This window comes from Miniopterus natalensis, chromosome 1 (assembly GCF_054644295.1).
Source record: "Miniopterus natalensis isolate mMinNat1 chromosome 1, mMinNat1.hap1, whole genome shotgun sequence".
Taxonomy (NCBI): Eukaryota; Metazoa; Chordata; class Mammalia; order Chiroptera; family Miniopteridae; genus Miniopterus; species Miniopterus natalensis.
The window spans coordinates 174,683,516-174,700,525 of NC_142081.1; the positions used below are offsets into that span (position 1 = coordinate 174,683,516).

The window sequence follows — 17,010 nt, forward strand, 5'->3', positions numbered from 1 at the left end:
ATGTGTTTTTGTGACTGGAGCACCGCTGAAGAACTGAAGACAGTTCTGCATGCTCCGGGCAGAAGCGCAGCCATGATTCTTTCCACCTGTAAGTAGGACGCTTTGTCATTTCTCTTTAGGGCTTGTTCTGGGCGTGTTCCTGATGCTTGAACACCAGAGGAAGTCTTCTCTAAGGCACAGGGCTTGTGAAATTTGGAGGATTATTCCCCCAGATGTGACAGGGTTTTGTTTGTTATTTAAGTAATCACTGAGGTAATTTTAGTAAATGTTCAACATTGAGATAGCAAAAGTAAGCAAAACAAAAACAGTGTCCTTAAGTGTATATGAGTTGGCAAGAATGCAGTTCAAAAGTGTTTGTTTTTAGAATGATATCCAGTGTCAGCAACTCAGGGCTGGGGCGAGGAGACCAAGTTCTAGTTCTGAATCTGCTGCGGCCTGGGCGGGTCACCTGTGGCAACTTCTTTATCTCAGGCTCTCTTATTGTTTTTCTATTGATTTTAGAGAGAGAGGAAGGGAGGGACACACACACACACAGACACAGGGAAGCATCGATTTGTTGTTCCATTTATTTGTTGTTCCACTTGTTTATGCATACATTGGTTGATTCTTGTATGTGCCCTGGCCGGGGATCGAATCTGCAGCCTTGGCGTATTGAGATGACACTCTAAACAACTGAGCTACCTGGCCAGGACCTATAATCAGGTTCTCATCTAGAACATGGTGACTCTCTTTTTGCCCACCTTCCAACAAGTTGTCACAAAGAAACAACAGATAAAAACGACAGGTCCTTCCTGAACTTACTTTTGGAGTTGCTTTGGAAGACTAGTGCCATGTGCAGTTTTAGGAAATGCTTATTAATTTAGCTCTATGGCTCGAAGGGATTTATCATGCAAATAATTAAAACTATGGAAGAAAAATGGTCTTTGATTTTAATTCTGAATGACTAAGGAACCAAGCTTTAACAAAGCTCAGTCACATAAGATTAAAACAATCAAAGATTATCTAACAAACTTGTTACATTTCTGATTTTTAAGTGGCAGTAGGAAAAAATGATTGCAATTTTAAAATGTTATCTGTTTAAGCCAAATCACGTGTAAGGACCCAATGCCTGTTGGTAGAATTTGTTAAAATATAAAGCAGGCTATTCCAGTTGTACTGACCTGAATATAAGTTATGGTCTTGATTCTCTTGTATATCAAAATGGGGCTCCTGATATCAGGAATGCAGGCCAAACAGCAAAGCAGAAGGAGCTAAGAGGCAGCAGCCTCTCCCACCTGCCCCAATGGCAGGGCAGAGCTGAACAGTGATTTCATAAAAACCTTTTTATTAAAAGCTATGTGAGCATCTGTTCTTCATTTCCCCTGGGGTCAGAACTAGAGAAAAGGCTGTAAATTATAATAGGAAAGACTTAGTTATATATAAAATAAATAATGGTGAGGGTTGGGACAAGAGCTAGAGATTGCCCAAGGGATGAAATAAGGGACTACATATTGGAGGGATAGTTTGAGGATCTTTCTGTCTGGCCTGGAGGGACATGGATTTGACAAACTCTCATTGTCCCTTCCGACTTCTGATCATTTGATTCGATGGTAAGAATGAACTGTTTGCTGCTGCTATAAACTATAGCTACACATGGCTCCTTTTTTTCTCTCTCTTCTGTGTAAAACAGTATTTACTGTTGACAAGGGAAAGCCAAGACAAGCCTCCAAGTGTGTTACTGCAAATTAAAAGAAATATTTGTGTGTGTCGGCCAGGCTGAGTCATTTGCCAAATATAGAAGTCTGGCTTCAGGTTGCTGGGGGCAGGAGCACCCGAGGAGACCATGGTGGAAGGCGAGGCGCTGAGCATACCGAATGGGGGGAGCCTGAGAGAGGTATCAGGCACTGCTCCAACGAGCTTCAGCCTGTGGGATGAGATTCGTATTGCTAGCGTTTCTGCCAACTAACTGTTGCCCTGAGAATAGGCCCAGCCCAGGAGAGTTAGGGCAGGGCCCAAGGAGAAGAGCTGGGGGTTCGAGAAGCTCACCTCTTACCTCCACACCACCTTTTCATCTAACTTCTCTGCCTTTCTTTCCTTCCCAGTTTATAAAGAAGGAAAAAGATAATTCATGTAAATGGTTCCTAGGCCTTAGCATGCCTAAAGCGTGCCTGGGATGCTGTTTAAATGCACATTTCTGGACTCCTGTCTGTAATTGGACCTGGGGGTGAGGTCGGGACCCCTTCCTCGCAGTTTCTTTCCCGGCCTCTGTTTTGCAAGCCCTCTCTTATTCCTTGTTGTATTTGATTCCCACACCAACCCTGCTAAACTACTGTCTTCCATTATTATTATTATTACGCTTAATATGAAGGCAAAGAGGGTAGCCGTCTAGGCAGTCTCTGCAGAGGCCCCCGGGAGCGCCCACCCCCTGGTGTTCGCCCTGCTCAGCCCCTCTGCTTGAGTATGGGTTGGGCTTAGCAGCTCCTCATGAACAGAATGTGGTAAAAATGATGGGGCGTAACCTCTGAGGCGAGGTTGCAAAATGACCGTGGCTTCTGCCTTGGTGCTCTTGGGCTCCCTGTCCCCCGGCTGACCCGCTGCCACCCTGCGAGCGTTCCCAGCAGCCGGTGGAGAGTCCCCATCGTGGGGAACCAGGGCACCAAGGCATGGTGACTCCGCTGAGTGAGCTTCGCCGTGGAGTCTCCAGCTCAGTCCCTCTAGGCTGTGCCTGGACTTCTGACCCACAGAAATTGTGAGATAAATGTTTTATGCCTCTACGTTTGGAGATAATTTGTTTGCCAACAATGGATAACTAATTCAGTGGCAAAAGGAGAGAGAGCCATGGACCCAAAACATACCCGGCCACTTTTACTACCACTCTGACTCCAGCTGGAGTCAAATTCTCAAAAACAAAGAATTTCTCAGTGTTAATACAGACATGAGCATGTGTGCCTTTTCTTCTGTTTGTTAATCATTTCATGATCACCCCCCTGCACTGCTGATCATGGTCGTCACGATCACCATAGCCACTGTTCGCAGCCACGCCTGTGAGGCTCCTGTGCGCTGAGCGGAGGCTCCCTGCCGCTCCTCAGCAGGGCCCGCTGGCTGCGCCGCCCGCCCGCCTCCCGCCCGCCGCCGGCCAGTGGGCGCCGCGGCCCCGCGCCAGCGCGCCGGAGGGCGTGTGGTCCAGCACTTTCTCAGGTCATAAGCTGGCCAGAAGTCTTGGGTATGATTTCTGTGAACACCTCACAAACTTTCAGCTCACAGACAACAGTCTTCTAGGAAATAGCTACACTGAGGCCTCGGGGTGGGCAGGGAGGACTTGTGTGCAAGGTGGCTGCATCAGCTCGTTACTGGGAAGAGAAAAATTCCTGCAGAGAGCGAACAAGGGCTTCAGGGTGCTAGAATGTTCCGTGCCTGGGGGCTGCCCTGGCTGAGGCTGTGACCAGATGAGGAGTCTTCAGGGAGCCTCAGCGTTTCCTTTCAGCGCCCTTTACTCCCAGGAGCACTGTCTCCCCCTGGGGCCCAGTGCCCCCTCTAGCCTCCCAGGCTTCTCAAATCTCCTCTCCGCTTCCTCACACTTAGCACCCCTTCAGGCCCCAGCCAGACCAAACACCATTCTTCCCTTCCACCCAGATTTACCCTTTTCCTGTCTAGTGAGCTGGGTCCCCATTTTCTGTTAGTAAGCAATGAACCCCTTAGTGTAGTTACTCCTCTTACTTTAAGGTTTCACAGACAAGGAAAATGTTAAAAACCAAGTCTGGGATCTAACAGGGTTGTTAACTTATTTTGTCAATAGGTTAAAAAAGATTAACATCTCTGGTGACCATAATTTCTTAGAAGAATTGGACACTATACTGTCAAAAAGAAACACACAGGATTGTTCTTTGAGCATTCCTGTTCAAAGGTGTGCCCTTTTAATGTCCAAAGGAGGCACACACAGAATGAAATAACACCTCAAATATATAGACTGTGGACTCAGAATAAAGCATAACTTTCTAAATTGAAAAAACATTTTTATGAAAATCTCAGTGTATTTCTCTCTCCCCCTCCCTCTCTCCCTCTCTCCCTCTCCCCCTCCCCCTCCCCCTCTCCCTCTCCCTCTCCCTCTCCCTCTCCCTCTCCCTCTCCCTCTCCCTCTCCCTCTCCCTCTCCCTCTCCCTCTCCCTCTCCCTCTCCCTCTCCCTCTCCCTCTCCCTCTCCCTCTCCCTCTCCCTCTCCCTCTCCCTCTCTCTCTCTCTCTCTCTCTCTCTCTCTCTCTCTCTCTCTCTCTCTCGTTACCCCCCTTCCCCTCCCTTCCCCTCCCCTCCCCTTCTCTCCCTTTCCCATCCCTTCCCCTTTTCATTCTTTCCTTTCTCCCTCCTTTGTTGGTGTGTGTTCTTGGCTGGGCATCTGGAAAGCCTCTTCTGATGCCTAATCAGAGGTAGAAATCCATGCTCAGGAAAGCCAGCTTTGTGTTACACCTCCCAGATAATAGGTTAAGTCAATTAAAAATGTGCCCTTTGGTTCAGGGCAGCTCTTGAAACAACCAGTAATTCATGTTTTCAAATAGAAATCACTAGCCATCTGTCAGTTATGACCAAATTCAGTAGGAATGAATTTCACTTGAACCACTGATTCAAAATGAAACTCTGACATCGGAAATGCCAGGGGATGAACATGAGGTTACGCTGATATATAAACCTCAAAACATTAGAAACGGAAGGAACAGCACCAGCTCTGCTTCCCAGACAGCAGAGGCCCCACGGCTTTTCATCAAATGTTTATTTGCTGTGCTGAAAGGGGGCCGCGGGGGCTGTTCTGGGAAGGGGTGCTCGCATTTGCCCGATCCAGCGACCCTGGTGGAAATCGTTCCCAGACAGAGCCCTAGCGAAACCACCCACACGTCTGGGGGGGGAAAGAAAAGCTAAGGGGACCCCTGCGCGGATGAAAGAAGGGGGAGCAAGCCTTCCCAGACAAGAGCACAAATACCAAATAAAATAACAGGCTCCCCTGCCTAACCCACGAGAGACGAGCCGGTTCCTAAAGGTCACAGAGATTCTGCTGGAGGTGGTGCCCCTTTCCAGATTTGCTGGGACGTGATATATAATTAAAGATGTTTGCTGGGGAATTAGAAGCAGATGAAAAGAACAGCGCAGATGTCAACCTGGGAGAGGAAGCTCTGGCTCCTTCCTGCGATAATCCTCAACCCTGAATATATCCTTCCAGTGGGCAAATAGTCATGGCCCATCTCTGGGGCATTTTAGTGTTCCGGGCAAAAGCCCTTGATATGCATGAGTTCCTGCCTCCATTGGGAATTTTCTGAAGGTGCAAAAGTGCTTTCTCTTTGCAGGTCACTCTCTGCAAAACAATTCAAAGAATGGTTTCTGTAATCACTGTGCATGTGGAAGTGAGTCTCACTGATTTATTCACCTGGAAGAGCTGTGGTGCTGTGAACTGAAAATGACCATGAATCTAATAATCATTGCTATCTGCTTTGGCATGGGTCAATCATTCAATCTATAAAGATGCCTAGTATCTTGGAAAGTCATGCCAAACAAGGGAATTCCAAGGAGCTGTTCGGCTTTCACAATTTGCTCTTCACTAACTCAGCAGTTATTTATTGGGCAGCAACTGTTTGCTAGCAGCTGTGCTGGGCAGAAGGGAGGGAACTGTCAACAAGGCAGAAGTTGGCCCCCTAGCTGCTGCTGTTGATCTTCAGGCGAGAGAGAACAAAAACTTTATCATAATTAAAGCAGTGGTGCCTCTATTGGAGGGCATTGTCTTTGTTATTGAACTGGGAAAAATAAGTGTTTGAAAGGCTTTCTCCTAAATTCCAGGCTTCAGGAGAGGTCTAAGGTAACCGAGGGAATGTCACTGGGTTTATAATCCACTCTGCTGGGGTGTAGTCATGAATTGTGAGTTCAGTGTACAGGAAAAGGTTTCTATCCTAGTTCCAGATGTCAATTCTGCCTGCTGACTGATACCAGCAATTTTGCTTGGAAAGTTCTATGTATTTCATTTTAAGGTATTAGGATGGTTAATTTTATGATTCAACTTGGCTGGGTTATGATGCCCAGGTATTTGATCAAACATTATTCTGGATGTTTCTCTGAAGGTGTTTTTGGGATGAATGTAACGTTTACATAGGTGTATTTGAGTAAAACGGGTTACCCTCTATAATGTGGGTGGGCCTCATTCTATCAGTTGAAGCCTTAATAGAACAAAGACCGACTTCCCCTGAGCAAGTAGGAATTCTGCCAGCAGACTGCCCATCCCACTAAATTTTGAATGCATCAGCTTTCAGAACAATGTGAGCCAATTCCTTGAAATAAATCTCTCTGTTTACTCTAATACAGGTGTGTTGCTAACAAACATGGAAATGCCTTTAAAAGAAACTACAGTACAACATGTTTACTATGATATCATTTATACCTTAACAGGAATACGTTTCAGAGCCTCTCCTAAGAGCTGTTTTAATAGTGAGAGAGAAAGCCCATTAGAGTCGTGAATGGAAGGATCATTGGCCTCTGAGTCAGGCGTAGAGAATGGGCTCAGAACAGAGAATGGGCTCAGAACAGAGAAGTTGGGGGACTGAGGATTAGCTTTGGCTTACTTGGCCTTCTTCCTCTGTTTTGTCTCAGAGGGAGAACCACACCTGTTTCTATATATTTAATTTAAATATATCCTGTGAGTATCCCAAAAGTTATAAGGAATTGGGTAAGGGAAATATGTTAAAGATTAAATGATCAACTGCTATGTTCTAGGCATTTTGCCTCAGCCCTTTTTCTCCCTACCCTCTACATATCTCCTACCATATTTCATCAGTGTATAGTGATTCTTTTAAATAATTTTTTTTTACTTTTTACAGCTGCGTAGTATTCCATGGTGTATATGTCCCACAGCTTTTTTATCCACTCATCTACATGAACAGAATAGATTCAATGACACGGAAGCATAGATCAGACTGATGAATGTCAGAGGGATGGAGGAGGGCGGGTGGGTGGAGAGGGGGAGAGTAACCAAAGAATTTGTATGCACAGATGCACAACCCAACGACATGGACAATAGTGGGGAGAGGGGATGGGATAGGGTGGAACGGGTCATTAGGGAGAAAAAGGGACATCTGTGATATTTTAAACAAAAATAAAATTTAAATATTAAAAAATAAAATATAATTTTACTTTTTAAATTATAGTTGACGTACAATGCTATATTAGTTTCAGGTGTACAGCCCCATGATTAGATATTTATATAACTTACAAAGTGATCACCCCGATAAACTTAGTATCCATCTGACACCATATATAGTTATTACAATATTATTGACTATATTCCCTATGTTGTACTTAACATCCCCATGACTATTCTATAACTACCATTTTGTACTTCCAAATCTCTTCACCTTTTTCACCCATCCCCAAACCCCCTTCCATCTTGCGACCATCAAAATGTTATCTGTATGAGTCTGTTTCTTTTAAAAATATTTTTTAATCTATTTCAGAGATAGGGAGAGGGAGAGAGAGAGAAACATCAATGACGAGAGTCATTGATCAGCTGCCTCCTGTACACCCCCTATTGAGGGTTGAGCCCACAACCCAGTCATGTGCCCTGACCAGGAATCACTCTGTGATCTCCCGGTTCACACGTCAGCACTCAACCACTGAGCCATGCCAGGCAGGCCTATGAGTCTGTTTCTCTGTGGCTTGTTTGTTTTTCGGGTTCCACATGTAAGTGAGATCATCTGACATTTGTCTTTCTCTGTCTGACTTGTTTCACTTAGCATATACCCTCCACGTCCATCCATGTTGCAGATGGCAAGAGTACTTTTTTTTTAATGGCTAAATCATTTTTGATTGTATATATGCACTACTACTTCTTTATCCATTCATTTATTGATGGATAGTTACGTTGCTTCCATATGTTGGCTATTGTAGACATGCTGCAATGGCCTTAGCCGGGTGGCTCAGTTGGTTGGGGTGTCACCCCGTACACCAAAAGGTTGTGGGTTTGGTTCCTGGTCAAGGCACTTACCTAGGGTGCAGGTTTGTTCCCAGGGAGCAACCAATTGATGTTTCTCTCTCACGTTGATGTTTTTCTCTCTCCCCCTCTCTTCCTCTTTTTCTAAAAATCTATAAAAAACATGTCCTTGGGTGAAGATAAAAAAAAAAAATTCTTTAAAAAAACAACAATGCTGCAAAACATATAGATGCATATGTCCTTTTGATTTCGCATTTTGAGTTTCTTTGGATAAATACCCAGAAGTGGAGTTGCTGGTTCCCTTTTTGACCCCTGTTATAGCCTTTGTTTGAAAGTCTATTTTAAAGTCTGGTATAAGTATTGCTACCCCAGCTTTTTTTTTCCTTTTCCATTTTCATGAAATGCATCCCTTAACTTTCAGCCTGTGTGTGTCTTTTGATCTGAAGTGGGTCTCTTGTAGACAACATATTTAAGGGTTTTGCTTTGTTATCTGTCTGGTTACCATATATCTTTTGATTGGAGCATTTGATCCATTTGCATTTAAAGTAATTGTTGATAGATATGTATTTATTACCATTTTATTTTGCATATTTTTTACCTTTTTTTTTTTTTCTTCTTCTTCTTAAAGAAGACCCTTTAACATTTCTTATACTACTGGTTTGGTGGTGATGAACTGCTTTAGCTTTTTCTTGTTTTGGAAGCTGTTTATCTGTCCTTCCATTCAAAACAATGGCTTTGCTGGGTAGAGTAGTCTTGGTTTTAGGTTCTTGCTTTTCATACTTCAAATATTTCATGCTAATCCCTTCTGGCCTGCAAACTTTCTGTTGAGAAATCACCTGACAGTCTTATGGGAGCTCCCTTGTAGGTAACTAACTGCTTTTTTCTTGCTCCTTTTAAGATTCTCTCTTTTTTTTAACCTTTGGCATTTTAATTATGCTGTGTCTTGGTGTGGGCCTCTTTGGGTTCATCTTGTTTGGGACAACCCCACACATCTTGTCCTGGACTTGTATATCTATTTCCTTCAGCAGGGTAGGGAAGTTTTCTGTCATTTTTTCAAACAGGTTTTCAAACTTGTTTTCAATTTCTTGCTCTCTCTCTTCTCCTTCCACACATCCATGATGCAAATGTTGTTATGCTTGAAATTATCCCAGAGTCTCCTTACACTATCCTCATTTTTTTTAACTCCTTTTTCTTTTTGTTGTTCTGATTGAGTGTTTTCTCTTTCCTTATATTCCAAATTGCTGATTTGATTCTCTGTTCATCTACTCTACTGTTGATTTCCTGTAAATTATTCTTCATTTAAGTTAGCGATCCTTCATTTCTAACTGATTCTTTATTATGGTTTCCATGTCTTTTTTTCATGCTGTTGAGGTTCTCACTGAGTTCCGTGAGCATCCTTATAACCATTGTTTTGGACTCTGTATCTGGTAGTTTACTTCCCTCCATTTCATTTAGTTCTTTTTCTGGAGATTTCTTTCATTCTTTCATTTGGGACCTATTTCTTTGTCTCCTCACTTTGTCTGCTTCCCTGTGCTTGTTTCTATGTATTTGGTAGAGCTGCTACATCTCCTGGTCTTGGTAGAGTGGCCTAATGTGGCAGGTGTCTTGTGTCTTGTAGGGACCAGTGGCACAGCCTCCCCAGTCACTTGAGCTGGGCACTCCAGCTGTGCCTCCCATGTGGGCTGTGTGCACCCTCTTGTTGTAGTTGAGCCTTGATTGCTATTGGCAGATCACTGGGCGGGCTTGACCTCCAGGCTGATTGCTTTTGAGCACTGGTTGCAATTATAGTGGAGAAACTGCTGCGCATGGTCCAACCCCACACTAGCAGGACTTGCTTCAGTGGGGCTTTAGTGCCCACTGAGTCTGCCCTTTGAGTGTGTCATGTGTGGGGGTGGTTGGGTTGTAATCCGGCATGGTCTGAAGCTGTCCACCAGGTGCACAGGCTCTGGGGACCCCCAGGAGGTGCAGGCCAAGGTCAGCCATTGCTTGTGCCCTGCCTGGGACCACCTTGCATGAGCTACAGAGTGATCTGCAGATGGCTGCTACTTGTGCTGGGCTTGGAAGTACCTGGGAAAGGCCAAGCTGTGAACCAAGGTTGACTTCTCCTAGTGCTTGGTGTGGGGCCAGTTAGCAAGTGGTACGAGGCACGCTGAGGCCAGAGGCTGCTTGTTTGAGAGATTTTAGGAAAGTCTGAAACATGAGCCAGGAAAGGACGTTTGTATGGAAAAGCCACTGGAAACAGCTTAGGTGGACCCGAAAGTTGAGTGGGGTGGGTCTCAGGGAATCACCAGGGTGGGGCAAACAGTCTAATGGAAAAGAGGTCAGTGCCCCTGACTAAATAGTCAGGTATTACATGTTTTAAAAATTCTCATGGCACACTGGTTGAAAATCGCTGCCTTAGACTGTTGAATAAAAAAATGACAATAGCCAGCACAGCAATAGTCGTCCAGTGTTCATGCCCTGTCTTGAACCATAAATATATAGGTCATATAATAGAGTTGCATCTTATTGGTCACGTCACATAATAAAGTTGTGCCTGACTGGTTAATTCTTGGTACCAGAAATCCTTATATACAACTATAGGCACTTGACTTTTTTAAAAAAAAATCCTCACCTGAGGATATATTTTTTCCATTGCTTTTCAGAGAGGGGGGGGGGGAAGAAAGAAAGAGAGAGAGACATTGCTGTGAGAGAGACACATCAATTGGTTGCCTCACACAGACATCCGACCAGGGCTGGGGATGGATCCTACAACTGAAGTACGTGTCCTTGGCCAGAATTGAACCTGGGACTCTTTAGGTTAGAGTGGTTGATGTTCTAACCACTGAGCCAAACCAGCCAGGGCAGCCCTTGATTTTTTTAAAAAGTCACTTTGGAGCAAAAAGAATCAGTAATTATTATTATTATTATTTTGTAAACCAATCAAAATTATACCTAATTTTTTTGTCAGATTGGCAAAAAATATATTTTTTGGTGTGCTGCAGAATTTTAGTAATTAGGTTATGTTTGCCATGAGAAGGAAAAGGTTGAAAATCGCTGTCCTAATACAGAAAAAATTGACCACCAGAGAGATTTCATCCATTTTATTTTGCATCTCATCAGTTAATGCTTGGTTTTGGATAAATTTTTTTAAAAAATATATCTGGAACAAAAGTTAGACTTATGACCTAGTATAAGTGCTAGCTGAGGCTCCGGAAGCTCAGTTTTCTTCAACGCTGCTGTTCCACATAGTGGAGTAGTTGACCACAGAAGGACGTGGTAAGCCCTGCTTTCCCTGTGGCCAGCATTGAGCTGTGAGATAGCGTGTGCTAGAATGAGGTACTGAGCAGTGGAGCCCAGATGTAACGTGATCGTGTAGATATTGGGGAAGCCTTATTTAATAGTTATTTATCGAGTTTAATTATGGACCAGGCACCGATGTTAGATGCTCTAAAGAGGACAAAAATGCAGTCCCTGAAATTGGAGAGCTTACGGTCCAGCTCAGTGGTTCCCAAGTAGGGGTAATTTTGCCCCTAGGGGACATTTGACAATACCTGGAAACATTTTGGTTTTCACAGCTGGGAGGAGTGGGTGGATGTGAGAGGGGTGGGGAGGTGTGATTGCTGGCATGTGAAAGAGGCCAGTGATGCTGCTAAACAACCTACAATACACAGAACACCCCCCTACAACACCACAAAGAATCATTCAACTTAAAATGTCAATAGTGGTTTGAGAAACCCTGTGAGAACCAAAACCTACACAAGGAAATTTTAATGACCATCTAATTAAGGGCCACGGGCAAGACAGAGCTCATGATCTTTGGGAGCTCAAAGGAAGATAAATTGGGAGTGGATTGCAATGGCTTTTTTTCAGGCTGGGGGCAGGCAAGGTGTCAGCGAGAAAAGAACAAGTGGAAGAAGCTGGTGCATCTAAGAGTCAGAGTCGCGTTGGCCATATGATGGAAGGCCTTTACCACAGGGGAGATATGGTCTTGATGCCATGTGCGGTGAAGAGTCTTTCCAGATGCTGAAGATGTAGAGCAGTTGGCTGAGACAGATTTTTAAGGAAAAGAGGAAACAGAATGAACTGGAGGAGAGAGGGGTCAGAGGCAGGGCATTTGGCCAGTTCATTCAGTCCCTGAGCAAACACCGGTTGCACAGAGGTTAAGAGCAGAGGTTAAGAGCAGGGAGTCTGCCTTCCTGGGGCCCAGTCCTGCTCTCCACTTACAAGCCCTCAACTCTCAGCAAGGAAGATCCTCTTTGTGGTTAAAATCCATCATCTGTAAAGCAGCACCTATTCGAGATTATGGGATTAAATGAATTGATGCAGAATTACAGGTGTGGGCTGGCGAGGGCTTGGACTGGGTTGGTAGCTGGAAAGACAAGAAGTAAAACGCCAAACAATTTGAACAGATTAATGGCAGGTTGAATACAAAAGATGAGGCTGAGAAAGGGTTAGAGATGTCTGTGGTGGACTCGCACACACACAGATGTGGCAAATTGAAGGAAAACCGTCAGAGTTGTTTTCTTATTGGCACTAGCAAGGAAGGTGATGATTCTGCTTGGGCACAAGGTAAGACTGGCTGAAATACAGAAATAAAAAGCCTTTGCATCTAGCACTAAAAGTCATGTACATGTAAAAAGTTATTAATGCTAAAATAGGCACCTAACTACCTAAACCCCCATCTTACCTGATTTTCTGGGGATTTTACTTCTTTTGAATCTACACATTTTAGGTTTTGAAATATTTCAAGCATGTGGAAAATACAGAGAATAATATAACATGTCAGTGATTATTCAAGAAGTCAAGTGACCATTATCCACACTTTTTTGGCCTGGATGATATTACAGATGCTCCTCAACTTATGATGGGGTTACGTCCTGCTAGCGAAAGTTGAAAATGTTGTAAGTCAAAACTGCATTTCATACACATGACCTACCTAACATCGTAACTTAGCCTAGCCTACCTTATACATGTTCAGAACACAAGATTCAGAAAACGCTGGCTGCTCAGTGCACTGTAGAATATCTTGTGTAATCGTGTGGCCGACGGGGCTGTGGCTCATGGTGGCTGCCCAGCACCACGGGAGGGTATCGCACAGCATATCACCAGCCTGGGAAGGGATCGAAGCCTGGTTTCTACTGAATGTGCATCATTAGCATCTTGAAAAACTGCAAGTTGGACCATTGTAAATCGGGGATCGCCTCTAAGTGGTTTTAGTTTCTTTTAAAACACGAGGCCATAGGTCACTGTTGCTCACCTTGCTGGGCTATCTTTATAAAGGAGTCTAGGCTGGAAACAGATTTACTCTGCAGTGGCCCGTGGCCAAACTGTTCTCCATCTTCAGTAGCTAATAAGACTCCCTGCCACATAGACAGCCGGGGTCCCCTCTTCCCTTAGTTGAAGGACTTTCATAATCTCATCCCACACCCCCACTCTTACTGTTCACTGTGTCCTGTTTTACCTGCTTATTCTGTCCCCAAATACAGTTTTCATTTTCTCATTAGGACTGAATCAAGGCAGGTGCGTGCTCTGAAAAGGTTATAACTTGATGTTCCTGCAAACCACTTCATTTATACATTCACTCAATAAATATTGGTTGAGTATGCATTTGTATCAAACACCGTTCTAGCCTCTTGGGCTATAACTGTGAACAAAATAGACAAAATTCACCGTTTACCTTCTAGTAGAGGAGACAGACAGTAAAAAATGATAAATAAATGAATCGTATAATACATTAGAAAGTGAGAAATGCTATTTAAAGAAAGAAAAGAAAGGGTAGAGCAAAGTAAGTACTCCCAAAGTTAGGGAGCACAAGGGGCAATCATAATCATCCGGGGTCCTTGAGAAGGTGAGATTGGAGCCGATCTGAAGGAGCGGAGTGTCAGAGGTTGACCGATGCCTGGGAGAATGTGCAAAAGCAAAGCAAGAAGCCGCGGCGAGAACAGGCTTGTGTGCTCCAGAAGCGCAGTGAGGGCGCTGCGGCTGCAGAACATGAGCAAAGGCACTTTGGAGAGGGGAGGGGAGGGGAGGGGAGGGGAGGGGAGGGGAGGGGAGGGGAGGGGAGGGGAGGGGAGGGGAGGGGAGGGGAGGGGAGGGGAGGCCGCAGGAGGCTAGGTCGTGAAGCTCTCAGAGGCTACTGTGAGAAGCTTGGCTGTAACTCAGTGAAATGGGGAGCCGCTGTAAGGTTTGGACATGAGAAGTAACGTGATCCTATCTAGGTTTTAAATTAATCGCTCTGGCCATGGTGTTGAGAATAAACTATAGGGGGTTCTGGGTAGAAGCAGGAAGAAGTTAGGGGGCTGTCAGTATAATCCAGATGAGACGATGGTGGCTTAGACCATGGTCACGACAGAAGGTGGGGAAAAGCGATAAGATTCTGTGTGTGTGTGTGTGTGTGTGTGTCTTAAATAGTGGTGAAATAAAACATAAATGAAACAAAATAAATACATAAATAAAACAGAACAAAAATGAAAACATAAAATTTACCATTTTAGCTATTTGTAAGTGTGCAGTCCAGTGGCATTAAGTACATTCACATGTGGTACAGCTATTGCCACCATCCATCTCCAGAACTTTTTCATGATTACAAACTGAAATCAAGACAGGTGGGTGCTATTTTTAAAGCAGAGTCAGCATACTTTCCCGACAGATTGAATTGGGGTGTGAGAGAGAGGAGTCAGAGGTGACACCAAGATTGTTGGCCTGAGCACCTGGACACGTGGTCTAGCTATGGACGCAATGGAGAAGGGCGGGGAGAGCACATTTAGGGAGGAAGGAAGAGAAGGGGTTCGGATTTGTTCATGTTAATTTGAGGTATCTACTAGACATCCCAGTGGGAAATTTGAGATTGCATTTGGGTACGTAAGTCTGGAGTTCATTAAAACTGGGTTAGAGGTGTGTATTTAGGTGTCATCAGCAGATGTTTTAAAATTTTTAATTAAAAAATTTAAAGTTAAATGTATTGGGGTGACATTGGTTATTAAGATTATATAGGTTTCAAGTGTACAAGGTATCTACCTGACAGATGGTTTTTAAGCCTGCGCAAGGAATGAGGCAATCAAAGGGGGGACTAGGACAGAGAGGAGAGGAGGAACCAAAAGCTTCGGGGCAGTCAGTCCGGCATTAGGCCCAGTCTAAGCGCCTGGGAAGGACAAACGGACAACAGAGACGGGCAGGGAGAAGAAGGAAAGCCCGGAAGACGTGGTGGCGAATGCTCTTGAGAGGTCAAGTAAATTGACCATTGGGTGTGTGGCCGTGGTGGTCACTGGCGACCCTAACAAGGGCAGTTTTGGGAAAGGGGTAGGGACAAAAACCTGAATGGGTTAAGAGGAAATGGGGGGGGGGAGAGAGAAGTAGGGCAGCAAGTAAAGACTACTCCTTTCTAGATTTTACTATAAGTGGGGAACAGAGCTAAAGGAGGGAAGAGATTCAGAGTGGTTTGTTTTGTTTTGTTTTGTTTTTAATGGGTGAAGTAACAGCATATTTGTACGCTGATGGGAACGATCCAGAGAGGGGAAAATAGTGATGTGAGAGAGGGAGTATTTAAAAATTTTTGAATTTGAAAAAATTCAATTTGGCACAGCATTTTGGCACAATCTACACCATGCTTTGATCTGCTTCCCTCATTATGTCACCTACATTTTACTTTGCACCCCCTGGCCTGGGTAGATACAGATCTTTATGAATAAGGCTGAAAGACAACCCTGGAATAGGTTGGTATGAATGTTAGTTAAAACCACTCCTGCCAGAGTAGACAGAGACCTTAAGTGCTAATGTACCCTCTTTCTAAGGAGTGTTTCTGGCAATTTGCTCATGCGGACACTACCAGGTGAAAAAAAAGAACGTCTGAAGCAGTTGAAATCCAAATACCTAATAATAAATAATGTCTTGCAGCTTTGGGGAACTTAGTAATTTATTTTATTTTAGTCTTCAGAAATAAATCTTGGGAAATGAGTGGTTGCTGGGTACAGGTAAAGGAAGAGAGAAAATTAAATCAGGGGTGAGTGGTAAAACAGCAGTGGGAAAAAAAGAGGAGTCTTTGCCTGGACCTGCACTAGGACTCTATTTTTTAGAAATAAGACATTTATCACTGGACCACCAATATGTCTGTAGTCCAAAGACTGAGTAATGGCTATTCCAAATCAGAGAAAGGCAAGTAACCAATACATGAATCTAGGTTTAGAAGGTCAACTTCTGTGAAAGGAAAGGGAACTAGTATATATTAATTACTTCGCTGAATAGTTTTATTCTAATCCCCCCTATCCTACCCTGGAAAAATGACCTATGGAGTGTAAATGTGGTAGCCAGCCTCCATGATGGCTTAGTGACCCCAATCCGTTGTTTCATTCTTCACCCCGAACTCTGTCCTTGAAAACTGATCTGTAGGATTTGGTTCAACATGCTTCCAAGCCTCTGCCTTCTGGTTGGATTACACCCTCGGGGGGAGCCCTGGAAGGCAGTTGTGGTGAGGTTGTCTCAGGTTGGCTGTGTACCCCAACAGCAGATCATTGCTCCTATCAAGGTGGCCTCTGCTCCACTCAGTATTCTGTCCCTGTTCTGATCCTTGTGGACCTAGAGATGACAACAGTTCCACAACTGCTGGACCCAGGTTTCTGCACATCCTTTGTGGTTTCCATACCCCCATCCACACTTTTGTAATTAGTCCCTTTGAAAATAAAATTTCAAAAAATTATTTTAATTTAAGTATGTCATGTTTCATATTGGAACTCAGACTGGTACATTAATTGGTATCAGAAGTGGCCCTTGGAAACAGAACTGGTTTTGGAATTTATTTGGTCATATATTTAGAGGTCCAGGAATAGCCTCATTGCTGGGAGAAATAACTCAATTATAAATTACTTGAATTATCATTGGTGGTAGCCTGGGATGAAAGGTAAAATGTTGGCTGTATAGAACTTCTGAAAGTCCCAATAAGAAAATCACAGCAGAAACCCCTGGAGTTAAGACTTGACCCTGTGCTGATAAGTATTTTCTACTTTATTTTATTTTATTATTTTATTTTATTATTTTTTTAAAAAAATATATCTTTATTGATTTCAGAGAGGAAAGGAGAGGGAGAGAGAGAGATAGAAA

At 43.9% G+C, this 17,010-nt stretch overlaps 1 protein-coding gene across 1 annotated transcript in view; it reads left to right on the forward strand.

Moving 5' to 3' along the window:
* TXK (TXK tyrosine kinase) overlaps positions 1-17,010 on the forward strand; it is a 50,591-nt gene continuing 33,581 nt past the window's right edge. The window contains exon 1 of the mRNA XM_016207996.2: positions 1-88. Within this exon, the coding sequence (XP_016063482.2) occupies positions 1-88 (88 nt within the window). The remainder of the gene's footprint in view (positions 89-17,010) is intronic.